Source organism: Alnus glutinosa, chromosome 10 (genome assembly GCF_958979055.1).
Source record: "Alnus glutinosa chromosome 10, dhAlnGlut1.1, whole genome shotgun sequence".
Classification (NCBI taxonomy): Eukaryota; Viridiplantae; Streptophyta; class Magnoliopsida; order Fagales; family Betulaceae; genus Alnus; species Alnus glutinosa.
In genome coordinates this window covers 26,898,581-26,918,514 of record NC_084895.1, presented here as the reverse complement: position 1 = coordinate 26,918,514, position 19,934 = coordinate 26,898,581, and the positions used below count along the sequence as shown (strand labels likewise).

The 19,934-nt window shown below is 35.0% G+C and overlaps 3 protein-coding genes and 1 long non-coding RNA gene across 7 annotated transcripts in view; 1 reads left to right on the top strand and 3 right to left on the bottom strand.

Moving 5' to 3' along the window:
* The window catches only part of LOC133879626 (DNA polymerase zeta processivity subunit), a 30,455-nt gene extending 14,975 nt beyond the window's left edge, over positions 1–15,480 (top strand). Inside the window, exon 6 of the mRNA XM_062318265.1 lies at positions 14,872–15,480. The gene's annotated coding sequence lies outside the window, so the exon portion shown is untranslated. The remainder of the gene's footprint in view (positions 1–14,871) is intronic.
* Positions 1,565–4,559, bottom strand: LOC133879627 (uncharacterized). The gene is made up of 4 exons (XR_009902127.1): positions 4,492–4,559; positions 3,319–3,510; positions 2,402–2,493; positions 1,565–1,745 (listed from the first exon to the last, which is right to left on the bottom strand). It is a non-coding gene; the product is annotated as an uncharacterized LOC133879627 (long non-coding RNA).
* Positions 4,716–9,918, bottom strand: LOC133879621 (probable RNA-dependent RNA polymerase 1). Its single transcript, XM_062318255.1, has 4 exons — positions 9,622–9,918; positions 6,512–8,355; positions 6,145–6,295; positions 4,716–5,724 (listed from the first exon to the last, which is right to left on the bottom strand). The coding sequence occupies exons 1-4, from the start codon at positions 9,847–9,849 to the stop codon at positions 4,903–4,905; spliced, it is 3,045 nt and encodes a 1,014-aa protein (XP_062174239.1). The 5' UTR covers positions 9,850–9,918; the 3' UTR covers positions 4,716–4,902.
* A 94-nt stretch (positions 15,481–15,574) lies between the features above and the next one.
* On the bottom strand, positions 15,575–19,602 carry LOC133879623 (phenylacetaldehyde reductase-like). Of its 4 annotated transcripts, none has more exons than XM_062318258.1 (6): positions 19,392–19,602; positions 18,974–19,143; positions 18,253–18,444; positions 17,632–17,794; positions 16,965–17,154; positions 15,575–15,880 (listed from the first exon to the last, which is right to left on the bottom strand). In XM_062318258.1, the coding sequence occupies exons 1-6, from the start codon at positions 19,483–19,485 to the stop codon at positions 15,736–15,738; spliced, it is 954 nt and encodes a 317-aa protein (XP_062174242.1). In that variant the 5' UTR covers positions 19,486–19,602; the 3' UTR covers positions 15,575–15,735. The 4 variants fall into 4 exon arrangements, with proteins under 4 accessions (XP_062174242.1, XP_062174241.1, XP_062174243.1 ...); XM_062318257.1 differs by having other exon boundaries at positions 19,424–19,602; XM_062318259.1 differs by having other exon boundaries at positions 17,662–17,794; positions 19,424–19,602.
* Between the last annotated feature and the right edge of the window lie 332 nt (positions 19,603–19,934).

Below are 19,934 nucleotides of genomic sequence, written 5' to 3'. Positions count from 1 at the left end.
ATTGGTAAATAGGTGACATCAATGCCCTGCCTTTAGATGTGAATTGTTAGGTTATTAATTAAATGATTAGATTTGAAGTGTTACAATATTAACTTAAACAGGTTAAGTTAGTATGAAGTATTTGGTAAATTTTTTTAAGAATTCCATACAATTGAACATATTAAAACAATATATGTGAGCCATGACTTTTTTGTTTTTAATCTCTCATAAACTTACCTAGTTGCATTTTGAACCTGTTGAGTTTCACCTGAAGATAGCAGGTGTTGCACTGCACCTCCCTCTACATATGGTTTTTCTAAAAACTAATGCCAAACACTTGAGCTCTAGCAACTAAAGCTAATTCGATTGAAATTTCAGGTGCAATTTGTGCAATTTGGGGGCACTGAGTCTCCAAGGTAGAAGGGAAGCTACAAGTTTGTCATTAGAGTTGAACTACTCTTAAACTGCTAAGTATTCTAGCTGTGACTTTTGGTGGGGTTTGCCATAGAAACTCTTTTACCATTGTCACTTGAAACATGTGGGTTATCCCTACTCCCGGGGTATGCAAGTGTCAGAGCTGCCCATAATGCATGTATGAGAGGGCACTCGATCCCATTTAGTCTGACAGGTATTCAAACAGCCTTGGAGAGGATCCGTTTACCCCTCTAAAATGAATTAACCGACTCCTCTCCATTTCAAATCCGTTTCCGTAATAACTAATTAATCAATATTTCTTCTAGAATTAATATGGTTTTCACTCATCGCGACATTCATATTTGAAGGGAAAACACAGTTTGTTCACAATTATTTGCATCACTACCCGATCATTAAAATTGTTCAGAAACAGAGGAACCCCTTCTGCTTCAAGCTTTCAATAGTGTCCCTAAGAGTCACCTCCAAAGGAATGAAGTCGATACCCAAACTTTTTGCTTTCTCCTTGGATACCTGATATCTTGGCATGGAAGGCTTGTCATCACATCTGCCATGAATGAAAAAGACACGCCAACTTTCTCAGAATTTTGTGTTGTATCAGGAAACAAGCTGACTACTTGAAAATCAATAGTTTGACAAAAAGCAGTATTGTTGAATATTAAGTCATAAATGCAAGAAAAACTTTAGAACCATCCCCCTATTTCTGGTGATTAAATAATGAAAACAAATGGATCTTTTAATAAATCAATGAGTATTGGCAAGCTAAATTAAGGGTAAGGGATAGATGTGATGTCTTCCCGAAGATAGAAAATCAAATTGCTCAATTACAGTTATGAGTCAGAAATTGTAGATCATATTTCATGGATAATAAATATCACAGTGATAGACCCCAACTTTCAAGCCTAGCATTGTAAACGCAAATTAATACTACACAAATCACAAAAGCTGAGTAGAAAAAAAAGAAAGAAAGAAAAGAAAATGCTATATGGACAGAAATTTAGAAATACTCATCAGGCAAAACCAGTACCCAAGAAAACAATAAGAAGTAATATGGCCCTAAAAATATCGTAAGAGATAAAAATCGGCTATTTTTCATTCAACCACAGCAACAAGTGACACTCAGTGCTTGCAAATAATAATGACTTACTTTTCAGGAAGGCAAAAAGTGGGGTACAGTTTCTGCAAAATCTTCATAACCTCAGAACAGTGTATAACGATTTCAACTAAACAATATCTGCCTGTGGCTGAAGGAACTTCAGGTGCTTGAATATGTGCATTTGCAACATCTCTAATATCAACAAATCTATAGAATGGATTGGGAAATGTTTGAGCTCCTGCATGCATAAAAGCCTCAACTGTCAAGAATTAGATATAATGTTGTTGCAGAAGAAAATTAGAATTTTACTCCCACTAAAGTCAAATATGCAGTCTTGCTAGTTTTTCATTTGGCAATTTACTGATTCACCAAAAGCAGGTAATTAAATCCATTTTTTGGCAGAAGCTAAGTGGGATATGTGAGAGATTAGTTGATTAGTAGTCATCATTAGGTACATCCCTAAGCTGTATAATGAGATTAACTTTTTCTTTCCACTGAAAATAGGTTTCCCTCAATCAGAAGCCTTTTCCAGAAACAAAAGAGAAAAACAATTTTTGTTTCTTTTTTCTTTCTTTCTTTTAGGTAATGAAGATAGTAACTTGTGTTCATAAAGATCAAGCAGAAAGGGAAACAAATCCTACTCACTCTATCAGCTGGAAGTGTAGAAGCCTGATAGATTAATGCTCAGTAGAAAAAATTTACTTGGATACATTAATACCTAGATTTCTTAAGATACTCATGTTAAGGTGGTTCTAAATTTCTGGGATATGCTTTTCTAATCACTAAATAAAATAGGAACTAGTTGCTCAAGAGTAAAGAGTACCATCTATAAGTTTCAGAATCTCCTCCGTGGTAAAATTAAGAGTTGGTTGTAAAAGAGGACCAATAACAAACCTTGGATTTATTGTAACCAAGTCAATTTCGTTCTCTTTTGCAAATCTCCAAGCAGCTTCCTCAGCTAAAGTTTTTGAAACTATATACCAACTCTGAAATAGAAAAAGATAAAAAGAATCAAATTTAATGTTTACATCTAATGAACATTGTGGATGCAGATTAAGCTCTTCAAGTTTCCAGTCAATCCAAGCCAAAACTATTTGGCTTGAAAGAAACTCTGTAACACTTGGTAGAGATTAGTACAACTTTATTATGACAAACTGTACCATTGTCATTATCCATCTCCATCAACATGAATCAAATATCTGATGTATTTATTTCAAACTTAGTAATAGTTTCGATCAAATTAACCAATTAAAGATTGATCTATCTTATATTTAACATAGCACGATGTTTACTATTAATGAAGGGTCAGGTAGTTTTTCATTATGAATGGATTTATCCTATGTATGACAGGATTCTAACTAGAAGAACCAAAAAGAGGCATAGGAGCTGAATATGGTAATATGCTTACTGATTCTGTAGTTGAAAGCTAAAACAGAAGTAAAGATGAAAAAGCAAGATAACAATACAAATATCTTAAACAAGAGGCATAACAAGTTCAGAGCTACTTCTGTTCCATAACAGAGGTTAAGAACATCCTAGCCAAGAAAAAGAAAAGAATGTTGAGAACAATAGATGGATACAGAATTAAAGGAGTACTCTTGTTTTGTACTGTTGGATCCAGCACACCAGCAGAAATGTCAAACAAAAATGGCATTACTGATACTCTCTTATGTTTGTAGGGTCATTATTTAGACATAACCGGTATCAGAATCTTCAAAAGCATAGTATGTAAGATACTTTATAGTGATAAAGTAAGGAGAATAACTTGCAAAGAGATGAGAAGTAATAAGAACTTAACATAAAGCACACACCTTCAATTTCTCACAAAAAAGTGCATCTGAAAACCAGGTCTCATCAACTACCACATCAAAGGTCAGAGGTTTTCCATTATATGCGACTGCAACCATTGAGGATGTTACAATCACTCTCTTGACAGAAGGAACTTTTGCACATGATCTAAGAACGTTGATTGTTCCCTTCACGGCTGAATCAATTAATTCTGCCTGAAATATGAAAGCAGAAAGGGAAGTAGCCCTTACATGAACAGTTTCATGAAGTTAATCCATCAAAAAGATAATCATGTTGCACAAAATTTGTCTGAATCATATCAGTGATGTGTACAGTAGAACTTCAGACCTGTACTTTACATGTTTTCAGGCAAACCAACTAGAAGTTGGATAAGTTGGAATTAGAGCAACAGTTTGAAAAGCTGCAGTTGTAGAAAATGATGATGAACTTATTTTTTCTTGTTTCTTTTTGTTAATTTGTCACTTGTCCCAAAAGCTTCAGTTGATAAGTATTTAATTAGTATTCCAACACTCATTTTCATGTGCGGGTTCAAACACTTCCTCAATAAGTAAGTCCCAACACGTGGAATAATTAATTAAAATAGGTAAACTGCAGAGTCGGGATTTGAACTCAAAACCTCTGCGATGATACCATGTTAAATCACCACTTCTTCCAAAAGCTTAAGCTCATAAGAGATGGTGAATTTAATCATTTAATTAATTTTCTAACATTTCAAATCTAAAGGTGGGGCATTGATGTCACCTATTGACCAATCCGTAAATGGCAAAAGTACTAGAACATGGATGTAGATGGTTGTAACATGTAATACCCCAGAAAGTTAGTCCATATTAGGTGGGTGGATTGTAAAGGTGTTGCATGGGTGTTAAGTCCCATATTGGTTCCTTATTAGGTGAGACTAGGTTTATAATTGATTTCATAGAATTTCGAGAACTTTATTGGAAGAATTATAATTCCATTCTTGAAAAAGAAACCACAAATGAAATAGTGTTATCTACAAGTTCCTCTATCTTGTGAGCTAGGGCTTGACCTTTCCCACCGAAGTAAAGGTTTTAGACTTGATTTTTGGAGCAATTGTATCATCAAATCATGCATGACTTTATTTTTTGCTTGTGTAAATTGATTCAAACAGTACAGAGTTTAAAGAAAAATGCACAAAAATAAAGAAAAAGGAATACCAGTAAGCAAGTATATTGGATATTGGATTAAAGAGAAGTATATTGGATTAAACTTGTGGACCAGTGGCAGAAAGAAGTAGCAGAGATTAACTGTCATAAAAGCATCTAAATGGCATACCATTGATGCTGACAAATGTTTAGAAACCAGATTTTAGTGAGCAGAAGATAATAGATAGAGCTCTTATGTTGAAGAATAAGATAACAAGATACAAACCACATATCTATTTTACAACAGAAATTACAACTTATCCTGGCCCCAAACATCTGCCTGGAGCATAGGTTTGATCACAAACATATACCAATGACAGTAAGCAAATGTAAAATAGTAGCAAACATCTAACTGTTTCTATGATCACATACTTAGGTTACAAAGACTATAATTAACGTTTTCTACATGAGATGGTAAACATCTCAATCCAAATGCAGTCCATGACTGAAATGATGCTCCAGAGATGACATAAGTGAAGCCTTCCTCTTGATCTGGAGAAGCTTGTCCCCGATGCACCATGGAAAACTAAGGAAATGAGCTCCATCCATTCCCTTATTGTAGCGACCCCAATAACTATAATGATAAGTAACATGATACCAGGCTGATGCTTTTGCATCTACAACATCCGAGTCAGAATCTGAGTCAATCAAACCCTTGTTGAACCAAGTCCTAGCTTCCTTTCTCAAAGACTTCACCGCGTAATTAATTGCTTCCGTATCCCTCCTCTTATTGAAACAACTTGAGCTTTTTAAGATGTTGCCATTGAGTATTTCGGCTTCTGTTTCGATCCCATAATAGTCCATTAAATTTCCCAACTTGGAATCATATTTACTTTTGTAATCGAAAGCATCACTGATGTATTCCTCAAAGCCATCTACTTTCATATCGAGATCATAATACTGCTTTGCTACTTCCCGAGTGAAGGGATTTATAGGGCTAGTGCACGATACAATGTCTTTCACTTTTCGAAAAAGCTTTCCGATCACAGATTGTGATTCATAGGTGTTTATATAATCAGGCTTTTCCATGAAATCTGGATACTTTTTGGGACGCAGCCAATATGGTATTTCGACTGCCACGCCACTTTTGGGGAAGTCAACAGCAATTGAGTGTTTCTTTGCAAGCTTAATGCATTTATCACTCATTGCCCCACAAGGCTCACAATCGGCAAAGACTTTGTGGGCATTAGCAATGATTCCTAAATTGTCATTGACCATGTACTTTGGAAAATACTCTTGAACTTCCTGTAGCAAAGAAGTAACATTATTTAATATGCAAGGTATAGAAGGAATTTGTTGCAAACGGGATGGATACATATGAAAGATAAATGAGAATCTTAGAAGACAAAAAAAAAAAAAAAAAAGGCTATGAAAAATTTAATGGGGGCAAAAGCCTAGTTCAAGAGTTCAACAGATTAAAAAGTTTCTTATGAATGCCTTACATATTATGTATTTATGCAGTGCATTATCCCTTTGTAGATATCCGAGGATGTTTTTTGTTTTTGGTTTGAAAAAAATGTTTTGACGTGACATAAAAGTGAAAACTGTTTTTGTGTTTTGAGGAGCTATCATACCTTACTTTTACATTGCATTTTTATGGGTACATCAATTATGGTGGCAAAAAGAACATATGGAGGAACAAATCAAATTGCGACTGAGTAGTACCTCTATTGTAACATCATGATCGACTAGCACAGTTTGTGCTGGGATGTAATGCATTGGTTTAATTTGCTGACGAGGAATAAGATCAGGGTCCCAACAGACAAAGTATGTATCTCCATCCAAATCACTCCCCGAACATTCATTTGGGTGAGGTCTGTTTAAATAACAAACATATATAGATTACACAAAATATCATAGCAATAGATCACATGATATACAGATTTGTAGGATATGCTGAATTTTATGGTGAATTAGGATTATGTGTAAACTCAATTTGACTGTGTATGTTTGTGTCTTTGTGGGTGTGTGTGCACATATTAAAAGGATTTCATGCTTTAGAAGTATCTATTATGGGATATCACAATCTTACCTCTTTCCCTTTTGCGGAAAAACAACACAATCCACCATGTGCTGCAAAGCTGGCACATTAACTGCCCTTAGAACACGCACATCTCCTGGATATAGACAAGGGTTTTTAGCGACAACAACCTTGCCCTCAAAAATAAAATTATTTGCGTCTGAATTGTTGGCACTAAACTTGAGCGAGGGATCGCTAGCGAGCTGCTTACTAAAACGAGAAATCTGCACAAATACTTGGCCATATTTCAATGTCCTGGTTTCGTCAAGACATCCCATCATAGATCTTCCATTTGGAATATATATCCTTGCTCTCTGCCGCAAGTCCATCAATGTAGATGCACGTAATACTTGTAGCATCATCGAAAGAAATGGTTCTTCATCTGGCTTGTGACCAACAGTTAGCATTTCCTTCAGAATGTTTGGTATCTCTCCTGGGAACATAAACTCCAGTGCCTCCCGTGCACTCAACGGATCTGTTAATATAGCATTTAGTTGATCTACTGTCTCCTTTTGCTTCTTTTCGAAAACTTGATCACTAACCCCGAGGTAAGACAAAAGAGTGATAATTTGGTGATTGAGAAAACAAGGTTGATACTTGCTCCATGCCAAAACATCCAGGGTTGTGTTCTGCGAATTGTACTTACACATGCTCTTTCTCAATGACAGCTTAATCGAGGATGTTGGATCCACAGCAACAACACCTTTATACCCACCATATCGAATCTGAAATGCAGATGGAACCGAACCTCTGCAGCCACATTTTGAAGCCACTTCGCAAGCCAATTCTTCAGATATCTTCCCTATACCATCAGAGAAACAATATGTGGTTAGAGGCCTTTTAGCTTCTACATCAGGAATCATCTCAATTTCATGGCCGTCAACGTGCATAGTTTCCCTGGAGGAGCTAAAAGATTGGCCCAGTCTGGCACCATATTTTGCCACATTCCTTATTGCACGAAAATCGCCCATCCACTCCCTGATGTCTGCTGCAGTAAGACCAGTTCTTGAAGCAAACATCCAAAGAGAATTTTCGCGCAATTGACTGTTTGAAAAGGCAAGAAACTCAAACTTCTTATCACCAATAACTATGCCGTTTCTTAGAGTGGACAGTATCCTCTCATAAATGCTAGTTCGCTTGTCGTCCTCATTTTTAGAAGATGCTCGAGGAGATAAGACTGTTGAGTGCAGTTTGTCCAAGTCCTCATCAACAAAAGATACGCGAAGAAAATTATCAATATCTTGAGGATAATTGCGTAAGATGCGATTGGAGAGGCTCACCTCTGGACCACGGAAATATACTTTTGATGGAGTTATTTGAACCCTGTGTACATATACCAATCCATCATCTAAAGATATAGCAGGAGGTGTTGGAAGTTGCCTACCCGTGGCGTATCTTTTATACTGCTCACTAAGCCACCTTACAGGCTCAAAGCAGCAGTCTTTTAAATGATGCAGTTTTTCCAAGGCACTCTCTATATACTCGAGTTTTATTCTCTCAGGATCGACCAACCGACAAAAATTGATATCAATTGCTGGCCCAGGAAGACACCCACTCTGAACTAAAGAGTTGATCTTGAACAAGATTTTATATGGCAAGTTGAACCCTGGGGGTGGATTCACAATGGGGACAAGACCTGAATTGCAGGAGAAATTAGATCCTTCCAGAAGAACAAATTGGCCTTCATTTTCTTCATAGGGCAGAAAGTTTGGGAGCTGACCCTCATGTGGAAGCTCCAAACATAGAGTAGAAGATTGGCCAATGCGACAAGATGGAGTGAAATCAACTTGTCGGTGCCACTGATAACCATTAGCATAAGAGACATCTTCCTTATAAATCTTAGGAGCACCAAGTAACTGGCAATAGAAAGACGATTTTGTTAAGAAAAACTGATAAAAAAAATTCACTGTCACATAAATCAGAGCAATTTCTACATATTCAAAAGAAGATAGGACGCTTTCCCAATAGCATTTCAAAGCAATGAAGTTATACAATGTTGACGTGAGATCATGAACAAGTTGAGATCATGTGAAAACAGAAATTTTATTCAAGTACGTAATTGAATTGGCAAACCAACAAGCTATAGAAATGAACATCAATATGGAGTGAAACCTAAAAATCTCGGTGGCTGCTCCACATTCTTTGAATGAAAAATTCATTCCCCTTCAAGATCTATTATGCAGCTACTTAAACGCTAAAAGCTTCACTCTACATGAACATGTCTACCAACACCAACAATCACACACACCAAAAAAAAAAATCTGCAGAGAAGTGGGATTTGATGATGGTCTAATTAGATTAGATTACATTACCATAAATGTGATAATCAAATATACTCTAAAAAATCTTACCTTTTCCAACAGTGCTCAGGGTTTTTTTTTTTTTGACCCACGAAAAAGAAAATTCAAGATAGACTCTACGACAGCTCATCAGTGGATCAACCCACACTAACCCATCATTGATGGATGAACTGCCTGCTGTACTACTTGTTTGCTTTGCATGTATTCTCATTGAAACAACGATGCGTACAGAGAAAGCTTATTTGCTGCTCTGCGTGTTTTCCTAAACAAGTGACAGGTCTTAATTACTATCTCCTTCATCTACTAAATCCCATCTCACATTTTCTATATTTTCTCTTTGGGGTGGCGAACCACCCTCATGGCCACGGGTGGTTGGGCCGCCCCAGACCGAGCCACCTTTTTTTTTTTTTTTTTATAAGTTTTTAATATATATATATATATATATTTAAAGTTTTATTATTTTTAATTTTTTATTAATTTTTAAAACATTTTTTATTTTCAGTTTTTTTAATCCAATGACACATGTCAACACCCGAAAGTAAATATGTGGATTACGTTTAATTTTTTTACGGAAATTTAAACGGAGATATATAATCTCCATCTTTTTCCCATAGCCTACAAACACACTCAGATTTACAAAATTCATTCCCGGTATATTCTGCAATTCATTAACATCGAATAATGTAAACTAATGTATCTGCTAATTAAAATCTAATTTTGTCCAAACAAGAAAATGCATGGTTTGAAGTTGAGAAAGCGTGGAGGCATGCAGCAAATCATAGAAATGGTATTAGTAATTAATTAATTAAGCAACAAACAAACCTGGATGAGAAGAAACATTGTAGCTTGGCCACGTGGTCGATGCAGCTTAATCTGCCAAATGCTGTCAAAGCAGAGTTCGAGCTTGTGTTCTTCAGAGAGATAAGAAAGAAAGAAGAACATCTTTCTCCTATTCAGATCAAAACTGACATAAACATCTTCCTGTGTCCAGAGCACAGAAAAAGTTTCTTTCGAAATCTGATACCCAAAGTGTAACGCTGTGATGTCCATGATAATAAATGATACGAGAATTTCAGAACTTAATTTGTTTCACCTCCAGTAGTAGACTAGTAGTTGCAAATCCTTAACACCTTCAAGAAATGAATGAAAGCTAACTGTTATTCCAACCCATAACAGTTGCATGTATATACAATTTACAAAAGGGAAAGCACGTACAAGCTAGTGTAAGTAAAAGAAATGAACTGAGAATTAAGAAGAAGTATCGATCACCTGAAAGCAGAGCACAGAGAGAACTGTGAGAGAAGCAACCTATTTATAGACAAGAGCAGGGAGACAAAGAGAGAGAGACAGAGAGATGATTGTCGATCATTAAACAATTCCAAAACTTGGTCTCTGGGTTTCCACTTTTTGGACCCAACAGCTTCGTAAAACTAAGGAAACAAGTTTTTTTGTTTTTGTCAGTAACTGAGGAAATAAGTTGTTTTTTTCGTTTTTTTTTTTTTTTTTTTTTGTAAGTAACTGAGGAAATAAGTTGAGGGAATGACAAACGTTGTTTCTTGTCGACATTCGTGTTTCTTTATTAATTAGATTCCTCCCTCAAAGTCTCGGTCTCTCATGTCGTTGACGAGCAAAGGTCAGGTCAAAGTCTCGATCTCTCATGTCGTGGCAGCAAAGTCACAGCCCTTTTTATTTTGCGATTTTTTTTTTTAAAAAAAAATAATAATAATAATAATAATAATATTTTTAGTTTAATAAATTTTTTATTTATTTATTTATTAAGAATGGCAGGTGTTGCCATTTTATTGGCGTTGACGTGACACCTAATAAAATCTGTCAAATTTTAAAAGAATCAACCCCAACTGGCAGCCACCTCTTTTTTTCTTTTCAATTTTTTGTTTTAAAAAATAATTTTTAAGTTTTATTTATTTATATTTTTAATAGATTTAAATTTTTTTATTATAATTGACACGTATCGCCATCTTATTGGTGTTGACATTACGCTTAACATAATCTGTCAAATTTTTTTTTACAGAATTTGACTCTAAGAAACAATCTTTAAATTAAGCCAACTACAAGAATCTTTAAATTAATTTTGATATCAGAGAAAACGATTTGTAATTTATGCCAATTACATAGACTAGTTTACATTTTTTTATTAGTCCACTCTTAGTTTTTTTTTTCTTTTCTTTTTTTGTTTAAAAATGTTTTTTTTTTTTTTTTTTTTTTTAGAGGATTAGGTTATTATAGGAAAAACAAATAATAATAAGTGACATTTTGATATATCTTTACAATTTGAATGATCACTTTAACACACTTAAAAATTTATTGAACTATTTTAAAACCAATTGTTAGTTATAAGAACTTTTTTATATTTAATCCACATATATATATATAAAGTGAAAGAATTTTCCACACTGACAAGAAACTAACAAAAGAGAGGGCATATCGTACCTTTTGGTCCCATGATGGGGAAATGGTACATGATTGGGTTACAACCCCATCACAACTCCCTTACAACCCCCACTCACAATAGTGTGGGGCCCATGTGTGTGGGCTCTACACCATTGTGAGTGGGGTTGTGAGAGAGTTGTGCAAAGGGGTTGTGATTTTATCATTTTCCTGGGGAAATTCCTCCTTGCTTGGCACGTCTTTTTTTTTAAGTACTTGCTTGGCAAGGTTTAAAGTTTAAAGTTTAAACCTTCATACAGATAAGAAAGGTTTAAAGTTTAACTAAAACAATTATGAAATCGAGATGAGCAAAGCAACGGTGGAGAAAATGAGTAAACTTAGAACTTGCGCACCAAGGAAATGGCGGCTACCTGTTTTTATCATATTTTTAGGAATTTAAAATACGAGAATAAAAATGAAAACAAGAAAGAAAAGACATAAGAAAATTACGGGTGGTTCGGTATGGGTTTATCACTCTTAATAGCCCTTTAGAACTACATTGTGTCTTATTAACTTAATTGTTTATCATACATAAGTCCCTATTTATAGTTGAATAAATCGACATATACAAATAAACCTAAATCAACTTATATAAAGAAACACAAATTGACCCGAACTAAAAAATATAATATTAGATTATATCAAGCAAATATTCAGAATATATCTAATATCTCCCTTTAGACTCAAGGTGTAAGCTTGAATTTGAATTAGTAGTTGTGTTGTTTGAATTAATAGTATTGGAATATCTTAATAAAGAGGAACTACAAAAAATGTAAAGAATCGTGCGTAATATATATTTGGAAAATTATCTTTAAAATAATATCTTTTTACTTTCTCTATAAGTATTTTGCTTTATCTCAAAGATTATGAATATTATTTTTTTTTTCTCTAAGTATTTTGCTTGGAAAGTACTCAAAGTTAGCCAATGTAAAGGCATGTCTCCATTATTTTGAATTTAGTTTTGAAATATCAATTAAAGTTCAGTTTTTCAGAATTATTTATCTGGTTGCTTATTTGGGACAACTAAAGTTTTTCTCTTTCATATTTCTTATTTTCTTTCTTTCTGAGTTCATTTTCAATCTTCAATTCTTAGCTTCTGTTGGTATAATATTCTGCTAGAATAATCTTAGTTTTGCCCGTCACCAAGCTTCTAAGGTCCTTTATAGTCCTATATTATTTTCACACAAAGAGAAGAAAGCAGATTTGTTTTTCTAGTATCTTTTATGCACATAAAGAAATATTATATGAGATAATGGTTGTTGATGCTGTACAATTCATATGGGCATTGCTTAAAGTTCTGAATATTTTTTTTCCCACTCCAATTGAAAATCCATGTGATTGGTAATGTGATGTAGTCTTGGCCAATCACTTTACATGGATGGACGCATCTAAGTGTCCATCTCCTTTTCTTTTTAAAAATAAAAAAATAAAAAAATCAATAAACAAAGAGATCAATCTTGATCTCCTTGCCCTTGGTGTGCAAGTTTTCAATTTACACTATTCTCCATCTTGCTTTGGTCAAGAGAAATTTCCCATAATGGGGAGCAAAAGTACTCCCTCTCTTTTGTAGTTTCTTAATAGTTTCGGCAAGACTTTATATCAAGATTGGTCTGCATCATTATCCTTTGTGATCAGAATTTGAAGAAAGTTAGAAGCACATGATTTTGATTAAGATTTTAAAATAAGTACAGCTAATGATGTACATGATGTGTATACTAATATGTCATTAAAAAAAAATTATTAATGTGATATATTATGTACATTGTGAAATGAGATTTGATTCTGGTACAACACCAATATAATAACTGCACAACAACCCCTCACATGAGGGTGGGCCCCAGTATGTGGGACCCATTCTCATGTGAGGGATTGTTGTACAGTTGTTGTATTGGTGTTGTAAATCTAATATTTTTCTTGTGAAATATACTTATTTTAAATTTTGATCACAAAATAGATAATGGAGAGGATTTTAATACAAGTAATGCTGTAAGAACGATTATTGTCTTTTTTTTATCTGCTCTCAAATGTCACGATACTTTTAAAATCAGTTTAATGCTGATTTTAAAAAAAGCAAAGTAACGTTCGGAAAGACAAGACTTTGAGGGGGGAATCATGAATGACAAAAAACATGAATGACAAGAAACAACATTGTTGTCTTTCGCTCGACTTATTTCCCAAGTTTTACGAAACTTTTAGTCAAAAAGTAGAAACCAAGAGAGAGAGATTTTTTTATGAGATTTGAGAGGCAGAGAGACAGAGAGGGAGAGGGAGAGAGAGAGAGAGAGATAAGGTCATCTTTCCTACTTTGTGTAAACTTAAAGAGTATTAGGGTAAAAAGCCTTAAGCACTTAATGCCTAGGTCTTGGTATTGATATAGTATATATAGAAGTATTACATGGTGCCGTGTATGGCAGTCTATAGTTACAAAGGTTCTATTCTATAAATACATAGTCTAAGTATGGTTAGTGGTATCTTGTCCTAAAGGCAATATAGCCGTTTGAGAGAGATAGAATTAAAGAGAGGATCCGGAGGTGTGCTAGCCGTTGTAGGTCTGATATGGTGCGGATATTCTGCTGTTTAGTTTAGGAAGTCTTCCTTGAATCATGGCTGACGGCTCTAGGGTTTGTATGCTGTCTCCAAGAGTGGCTGAAGCTGTAGAGTAGGGTTTGTGTGTTGTAGTGGCGGCTGAGGGCTGTTCGGGTAGGCTTCTATCCTTAGCACTTCGGTCCCTTATTTCATAACCCCATTCCCACCTGTAGACATTTTGGCACTTTCATCATCTATGAAAACATTTTCTTGATAAATACTCTATTCTGGGCTTCTCTCTCTCTCTCTCTCTCTCTCTCTCTCTCATTTGTGGGTGTGGTGCTCAGCAGTTTCTTTAATTTCCTAGGAGCCTAGGTTTTACGAACCAAAGAAGGGGACTAAAATCTCAAGCTTTTCAAGCAAATGTAATCAAGCTTTTCATTTTCATTCTTATCTGCGACTAAAATCTCAAGTTGTTGGAATGTTCCTTTCTCTACCATATGGGGCCTTGGAGATCCCGATATATGTCCCAAAGGCACCTGTCATCATTGATTTGTTAAATAATCTAGAAAATAATTGTCATTTCTTAAAAAATGTATGTTCTTATCATAACTAATCTTAGTAATGACTTCCATTCCTTAACATCTGCAGTACTTAGAAAAATTCATTAATCTCCTTGATTTTAGATCATAAGTTTTGGAGGTCCTATTGTACCGTATTTGTTTATTTTTTTTAATGAATTTATTGCCTATTAAAAGGAACAAAACAACAACTTATCCTTGGGTAAAATGTATTAGAATATCCTTAAGAGGTCCATTGGAATGCTTTTGGTTGCAGGTCTTTAGAGTCTCACCCTCCGTCAGGGCATCCTGACCCGGGTCAGATTATCACACACGAGACTTGCCTGGGTTTTGCATGATCCACAGATCAACACGTGTCGGATGAGTTGGTCTTCAGATAATTTAGTTTCTAGTGGGAATACGTTCATCTCGGGGAAACTTTAGTGAAAGAAAAATAGATAAGAATGTGACTTTGCTAAAAACTTTCATCTCGGGGAATACGTTCATAATGAGTGCTTGCTAAATTTTGTTGGAGCAGGTTCTGGCTTTTTTCTTTGGTGTGTATATCCAACCTGTCTTGAGTTTCTCGATGGGAAAAAGTTTTGCCGCAAGATTCAACAGCAATGACAGCTATTTGTATACCTGCAGCAATGTGCTACAACACAATGCACAATTAAGAATTGCCTAATACAAAGGAAACTGAAATATTGGAAGAAGAATTAGAACGTTGAAACGGGTTTTCAAGGACTTATGTCTAAAATCTAGATACTCAGTGTGTAATTTGTTTGGTGTGGTTTGGATTATGCTTTGAACGGTAAGAGACTTGTTGATGATTTGGGGAGGTCAGGTGAGGTGTTGACATTTTGGGAGTTTGGATGTCGACTCTTTTATGTTTAATGTGGTGTATTTGGAGAGTGGAATGCACGGAACTTTGAAGATAGAGGAACATCGGTGGCGGAGTTGAAAAAGATTATATTCAACGCCCTTTATGCATGGATAGCAGCTCATAATAGTTTGATTTTTTCTAGTTTTTTGAACTTTTTGAACCATTGTTCGTCATTTTTTTCTAATTATGAGATTTTCTTGTATACTTCATGTGTATTAGTAGGGTTACACCCCTATGTACTTTTTCAATGAAATTATATTACTTATCAAAAAAAAAATCTAGATACTTGGAATGTTGGAATTAATCCCTTGTGCAATAGTTGAATAATTGAAGTCAGGACATTAGAGGTGAGCAATTTGGGAAGCACAAGTTGGATTGACAGTTTTCATTATTCAAGCAATTCAAAGGCCAGCAAAATCCAACCAAAATGAAGTTCAAAATGATGAAAAAGAAGAGCATACTGCATACACAAATTGTTAGCACTTATTTGCATCAGTTCCCTTATAACTACATAATTCAGGCAGTGAGGAAGCCCTTCTCCTTCAAGCTTTCAATAGTGTCCCTAAAACTCACTTCCAAAGGAATGAAGCTAATACCCAAACTTTTGGCTTTGTCTTGGGAAACCTTGTGCAATGGACGTAAAGGTTTGTCATCTTCATCTCTGCCAAAAGTGCAAAAACAAAAAATGTCACTCTTCTTACAATTTTTTGATGTATCAGAACAGTTGGCATGAGAAAAAAAATCTTAACTAAACTGATCATGTTGTTATGCAGCATCTATGGCACCGGGTCATACTTGTAACAAAATAACCCAGAGAAATCTAATACTATTAACATTTCCTTGTATATTCCATAAATAAATAAAAAAAAGAGGAAAAAAGAACACTGCCAGTTTTATGATAATTTGTCTCCATCTTTCAACAACCCTCCTGTTACAATCTTTAGTATTCCACATCAATTAACCATGTATATATAAGCTCTTGAGCACCATTTCCTTGCAAGCTGGTTTTTAATGGTGATTTTTACCTAAAGTTTGTATATTTGGTATTAGAGCCGCCACCACGTTGAGTATGTGATCGGACGCAATTTGTTAAGTATGGAATTGAATGGGTTGCAACTTTTTAGCCGAGTCCCCCAAAGGAGGTGAGGGGATGGACCTATAGGCTATATTAACATATCTTGTATTATGTATGTGTATAGTATTAAGCCATTGAATACTTATAGGTGAGTAAAGCCGCTAAAAGAGAAATAGTTATCATTAAGTCGGTGTCAATAGAGTGAACTACCGTTGACGTTGGATTTGAAATCGTGGTGGAATGTTGTGATCCCAAGTGTCCCACAGTAGTAAAATGCAATATTAATCGTATGTATATAAACTCTTAGCACCCTCCTCCTCCTTTTACAAGCCGATTTTCAAGAATAAGTTCTACCTAAAGTTTGCTACATCTCCTCTCCCTCCCTCCCTTGCCCTAGAGTACAGTCAAAGTAATGACTTAGATAGCGACTTAGCGTTATTATTGTATAATTCAAAAGAAATACAATGTTGCTGAGGAATCATGCTGTTTAAGAATATGTTGGATGTAAAGTGAGTCAACTGACCATCCCAAAGGACAAGAACAAGTTGAAAACAATCACACAAAACATAACATGGCATACACAATAAAGCATGTAAATTGAATTTAGTTTGCTTCTGTCTATGGAACCGGTAAGGGACATTCAGTATCATGCAGGTAAAAAAACACTCACTTTTCAGAAAGGTGGAAACTCGGGTGGTAAAGTTTGTGCAATATCTTGCAAGTCTCTGAATGGTGTATTACACTTCCCACTAAACAATATCTGCCATTGGCAGCAGGAGTTTCAAATGCCTGAATATGTGCATGTGCAACATCTCTAACATCAACAAAATTGTAAATTCCATCTGGAAACACTAGACTTCCTGCGCACAAGAAAGAAAAAAAATTTAAAAAAAAAAAAAAGAAAAAAAAAGAAGAAAAAACTGCAAAGAATTGTATGGAAGGAGAGCAAATTCCTTCATGCCAACATACACTTTCAATTGGAAATACATAATCCTTGCTACATTTACTGGCAAGTCTGATAAAACTTACATACCCAGGAAAAAGAAAGTTTTATAGAACAGTTACTTATCATTCAAAAGTCAAAGATACAGTTTATTCAAAAAGTTCTAATGCCTACAATTTACTGGAGCAATTCTAAATTTATTCAGCTTCCAGATGCTACCTTTTAATCAGATAAGACATTTGAAGCAGTAAAACTAAAAAAAGTACCTTTTTTTAACACTTCTTTATATCAGTTGCACACTATTTTTCTTTCTAAAATTGTGATGAAGCATGCACTTTATAATTTCTTTAGGAAGAAACAGAATACACAATCCTCATTAGCTGCAAAAGAGTACCATTCATGAGCTCCAGAAAAACCTTCATACTAGAAGTAGGAGTTGGCTGTATGAGGGGACCAATGGAAAAGCCTGGATTTATTGCTACCAAGTCAATGCCACACTCTTCAGCAAACTTCCAAGCAGCCTCCTCAGCTAAGGTTTTTGAGAGTTGATACCAGAGCTGAAAAAATCCAAAACCTTTAAATAAGAGATGCTCTCTTGGTCCATAAGGAATTAATTGTATGACTAAAAAACAATATCTGCAATATGTGTATGATCTGATTAAGAGTATGCAGGAATCTATGCGATTTATATTCAAGAAAAATTTCATAATTAAATTTATATCTGACTCAAGAAAATAAAAGTCATAACTAGATACAATGATTACATTCTAATTTCACAGAGTTTGACATAAATTGTGCTGCTATTCTGATCAAATGTTTCCTCAGCAAATACACCGGTATATATATATATATACACATACATACACAACCAAAGCTAGTCCTATAAATTAAAGAGATTATATATCTCAAGATCTTTCACTGCAAGTATCTTGAGATAAACTGTAAGACAGTAAGAGTCCTAGTAAAGATAAACTTGAAATACAGATTTTATCTATGGAATGACACATATACACACCTTCAACTCCTTACACATAACTGGATCGGAAAACCAAGTCTCGTCGACAACTACATCTGGGGACAGAAGTCTTCTGCTGCGTATAACTGAAGCCAGAGAAGACGTTACAATCACTCTCTTGATAGAAGCAGCTTTTGCACATGATCTAAAAACGTTAAGTGTTCCCTTCACTGCTGGATCAATTAGTTCTGACTGAATTATAAGAACAAATATGAAAGTAGCTCACATAAGAATTCATTTGTGGAACTAAACTATCCATAAGCACAATTATTTGACAATTTTATCATGTGCTAATCATGTTTTTGAATTACAAAGTAGAACTTCTCTGATGTCTCGTGTGCATGATTCTAGAAACAGTCTAACATTGAACCTAAGAGCACTACTTTCAGCACTTATTGGTTGCAGTAATGAAGAAAAACTGCAATTTCAGATGACAATGTTGTGGAAATGTAACATTCTGGTTCTTTAAGCTGAAGTGAGAAATAAAAATTGATTAGATCTTGTAAAATCATTGACATGTGTATCCTTCCTACAAGCAGATATTTGCTCTGGAACTGGAAGAATCACTGGTTGCTAAATCAAGAGAGCTGCATGAGATCCATTAAGTTGTTTTAAATCATTAAAAAGCAAACTACTCACCCACCATATTGGCAGCAAAAACTGGAATAATATATTGATTATACATTGCATAAGGCAATAAAAATAATATCACAGGATGAACCTGTGGGTCACTGGCTGCTAAAATAGCAGGGGATGCAGTATGAAAAACACCTTGGCATCCATCAACTACAGAATCAAAAGATCCTTCTTCCACTAAATTTGCTTTGAATAATTGAAGTCTTTCTTTAGCTCCATCAAGTGAAAGTAAATGCTCTGTTTTCTTTGGATCATCTGTGGAATATATGCACAGAAATACCAATTGGAATGCTAAATTTATTAATATGAAGCACTGCATGACAAACAAACGTGAGAAAAGAAAAAAGAAAGTAATTACAACACATTAGAGATCCAAAATTTTCGTTTGACAATGCTTTTTTTAAGAAAGTTTTGCAAAACAGCAAAAGCATTACAAAACGGCACGTTAAGGCAAAGAATAAGCTGACCCAGAATTGAGATTGCGCCAAAACATTGTCTAATACCATTAAAAAGCAGAGGGAGAGAGAGCACTGACTTGGGTCTCGAACTGTAGCTTTGACAGTATACCCACGTTGGAGAAGGAGCTTCACCAGCCATGAAGCTATGTAACCTGAAGCTCCCGTCACGCACACCACCTTCTCTGCTCCACTCATCCTCTGTCTCTCTGCTTAACTTTGTGGCAGTTAGGTTTGATTGGATCAGAGTCAGACAACAACCAGGGTATCTCGTACTTTGTATTAGAGCATTCATATCTTTCAATATATATAAAAGATGTGTTATTTGCACGTCACCTTGGTATATATGGGACCCATATGCATTGTTCACACTTGATGTGTCTTGGTATACACTTGATGTATACTAAAATAATATACAAGAATCATTAGCCTTTTCTCTTAAAAATACCTACATAGTTAATGCCATAAGAAAGATAAGAGACTTTTTGGGATCAGTGATGGTTACAAGTTCCAATTCAAGTTGTTCTGTGTGTCCTCTTTTTGGTAGAATTGGCCTGGCCTGCAGATTCCTTTGTTCCCTGAGTTCGGCTG

Excerpts from the sequence above, each read along its gene's own strand:
- LOC133879621 (XM_062318255.1), bottom strand. The coding sequence starts at position 9,849 with ATGGACATCACAGCGTTACACTTTGGGTATCAGATTTCGAAAGAAACT. Across the intron at positions 8,356-9,621 it reads CAATGTTTCTTCTCATCCAG|TTACTTGGTGCTCCTAAGAT; the intron begins GTTTGTTTGTTG and ends TTCTATTGCCAG. Across the intron at positions 6,296-6,511 it reads TTTCCGCAAAAGGGAAAGAG|ACCTCACCCAAATGAATGTT; the intron begins GTAAGATTGTGA and ends TTATTTAAACAG.
- LOC133879623 (XM_062318257.1), bottom strand. The coding sequence starts at position 19,541 with ATGAGTGGAGCAGAGAAGGTGGTGTGCGTGACGGGAGCTTCAGGTTAC. Across the intron at positions 19,144-19,423 it reads AGCTACAGTTCGAGACCCAA|ATGATCCAAAGAAAACAGAG; the intron begins GTCAGTGCTCTC and ends TATATTCCACAG. Across the intron at positions 17,155-17,631 it reads TTTTCTGGAGCTCATGAATG|GAAGTCTAGTGTTTCCAGAT; the intron begins GTACTCTTTTGC and ends TCTTGTGCGCAG.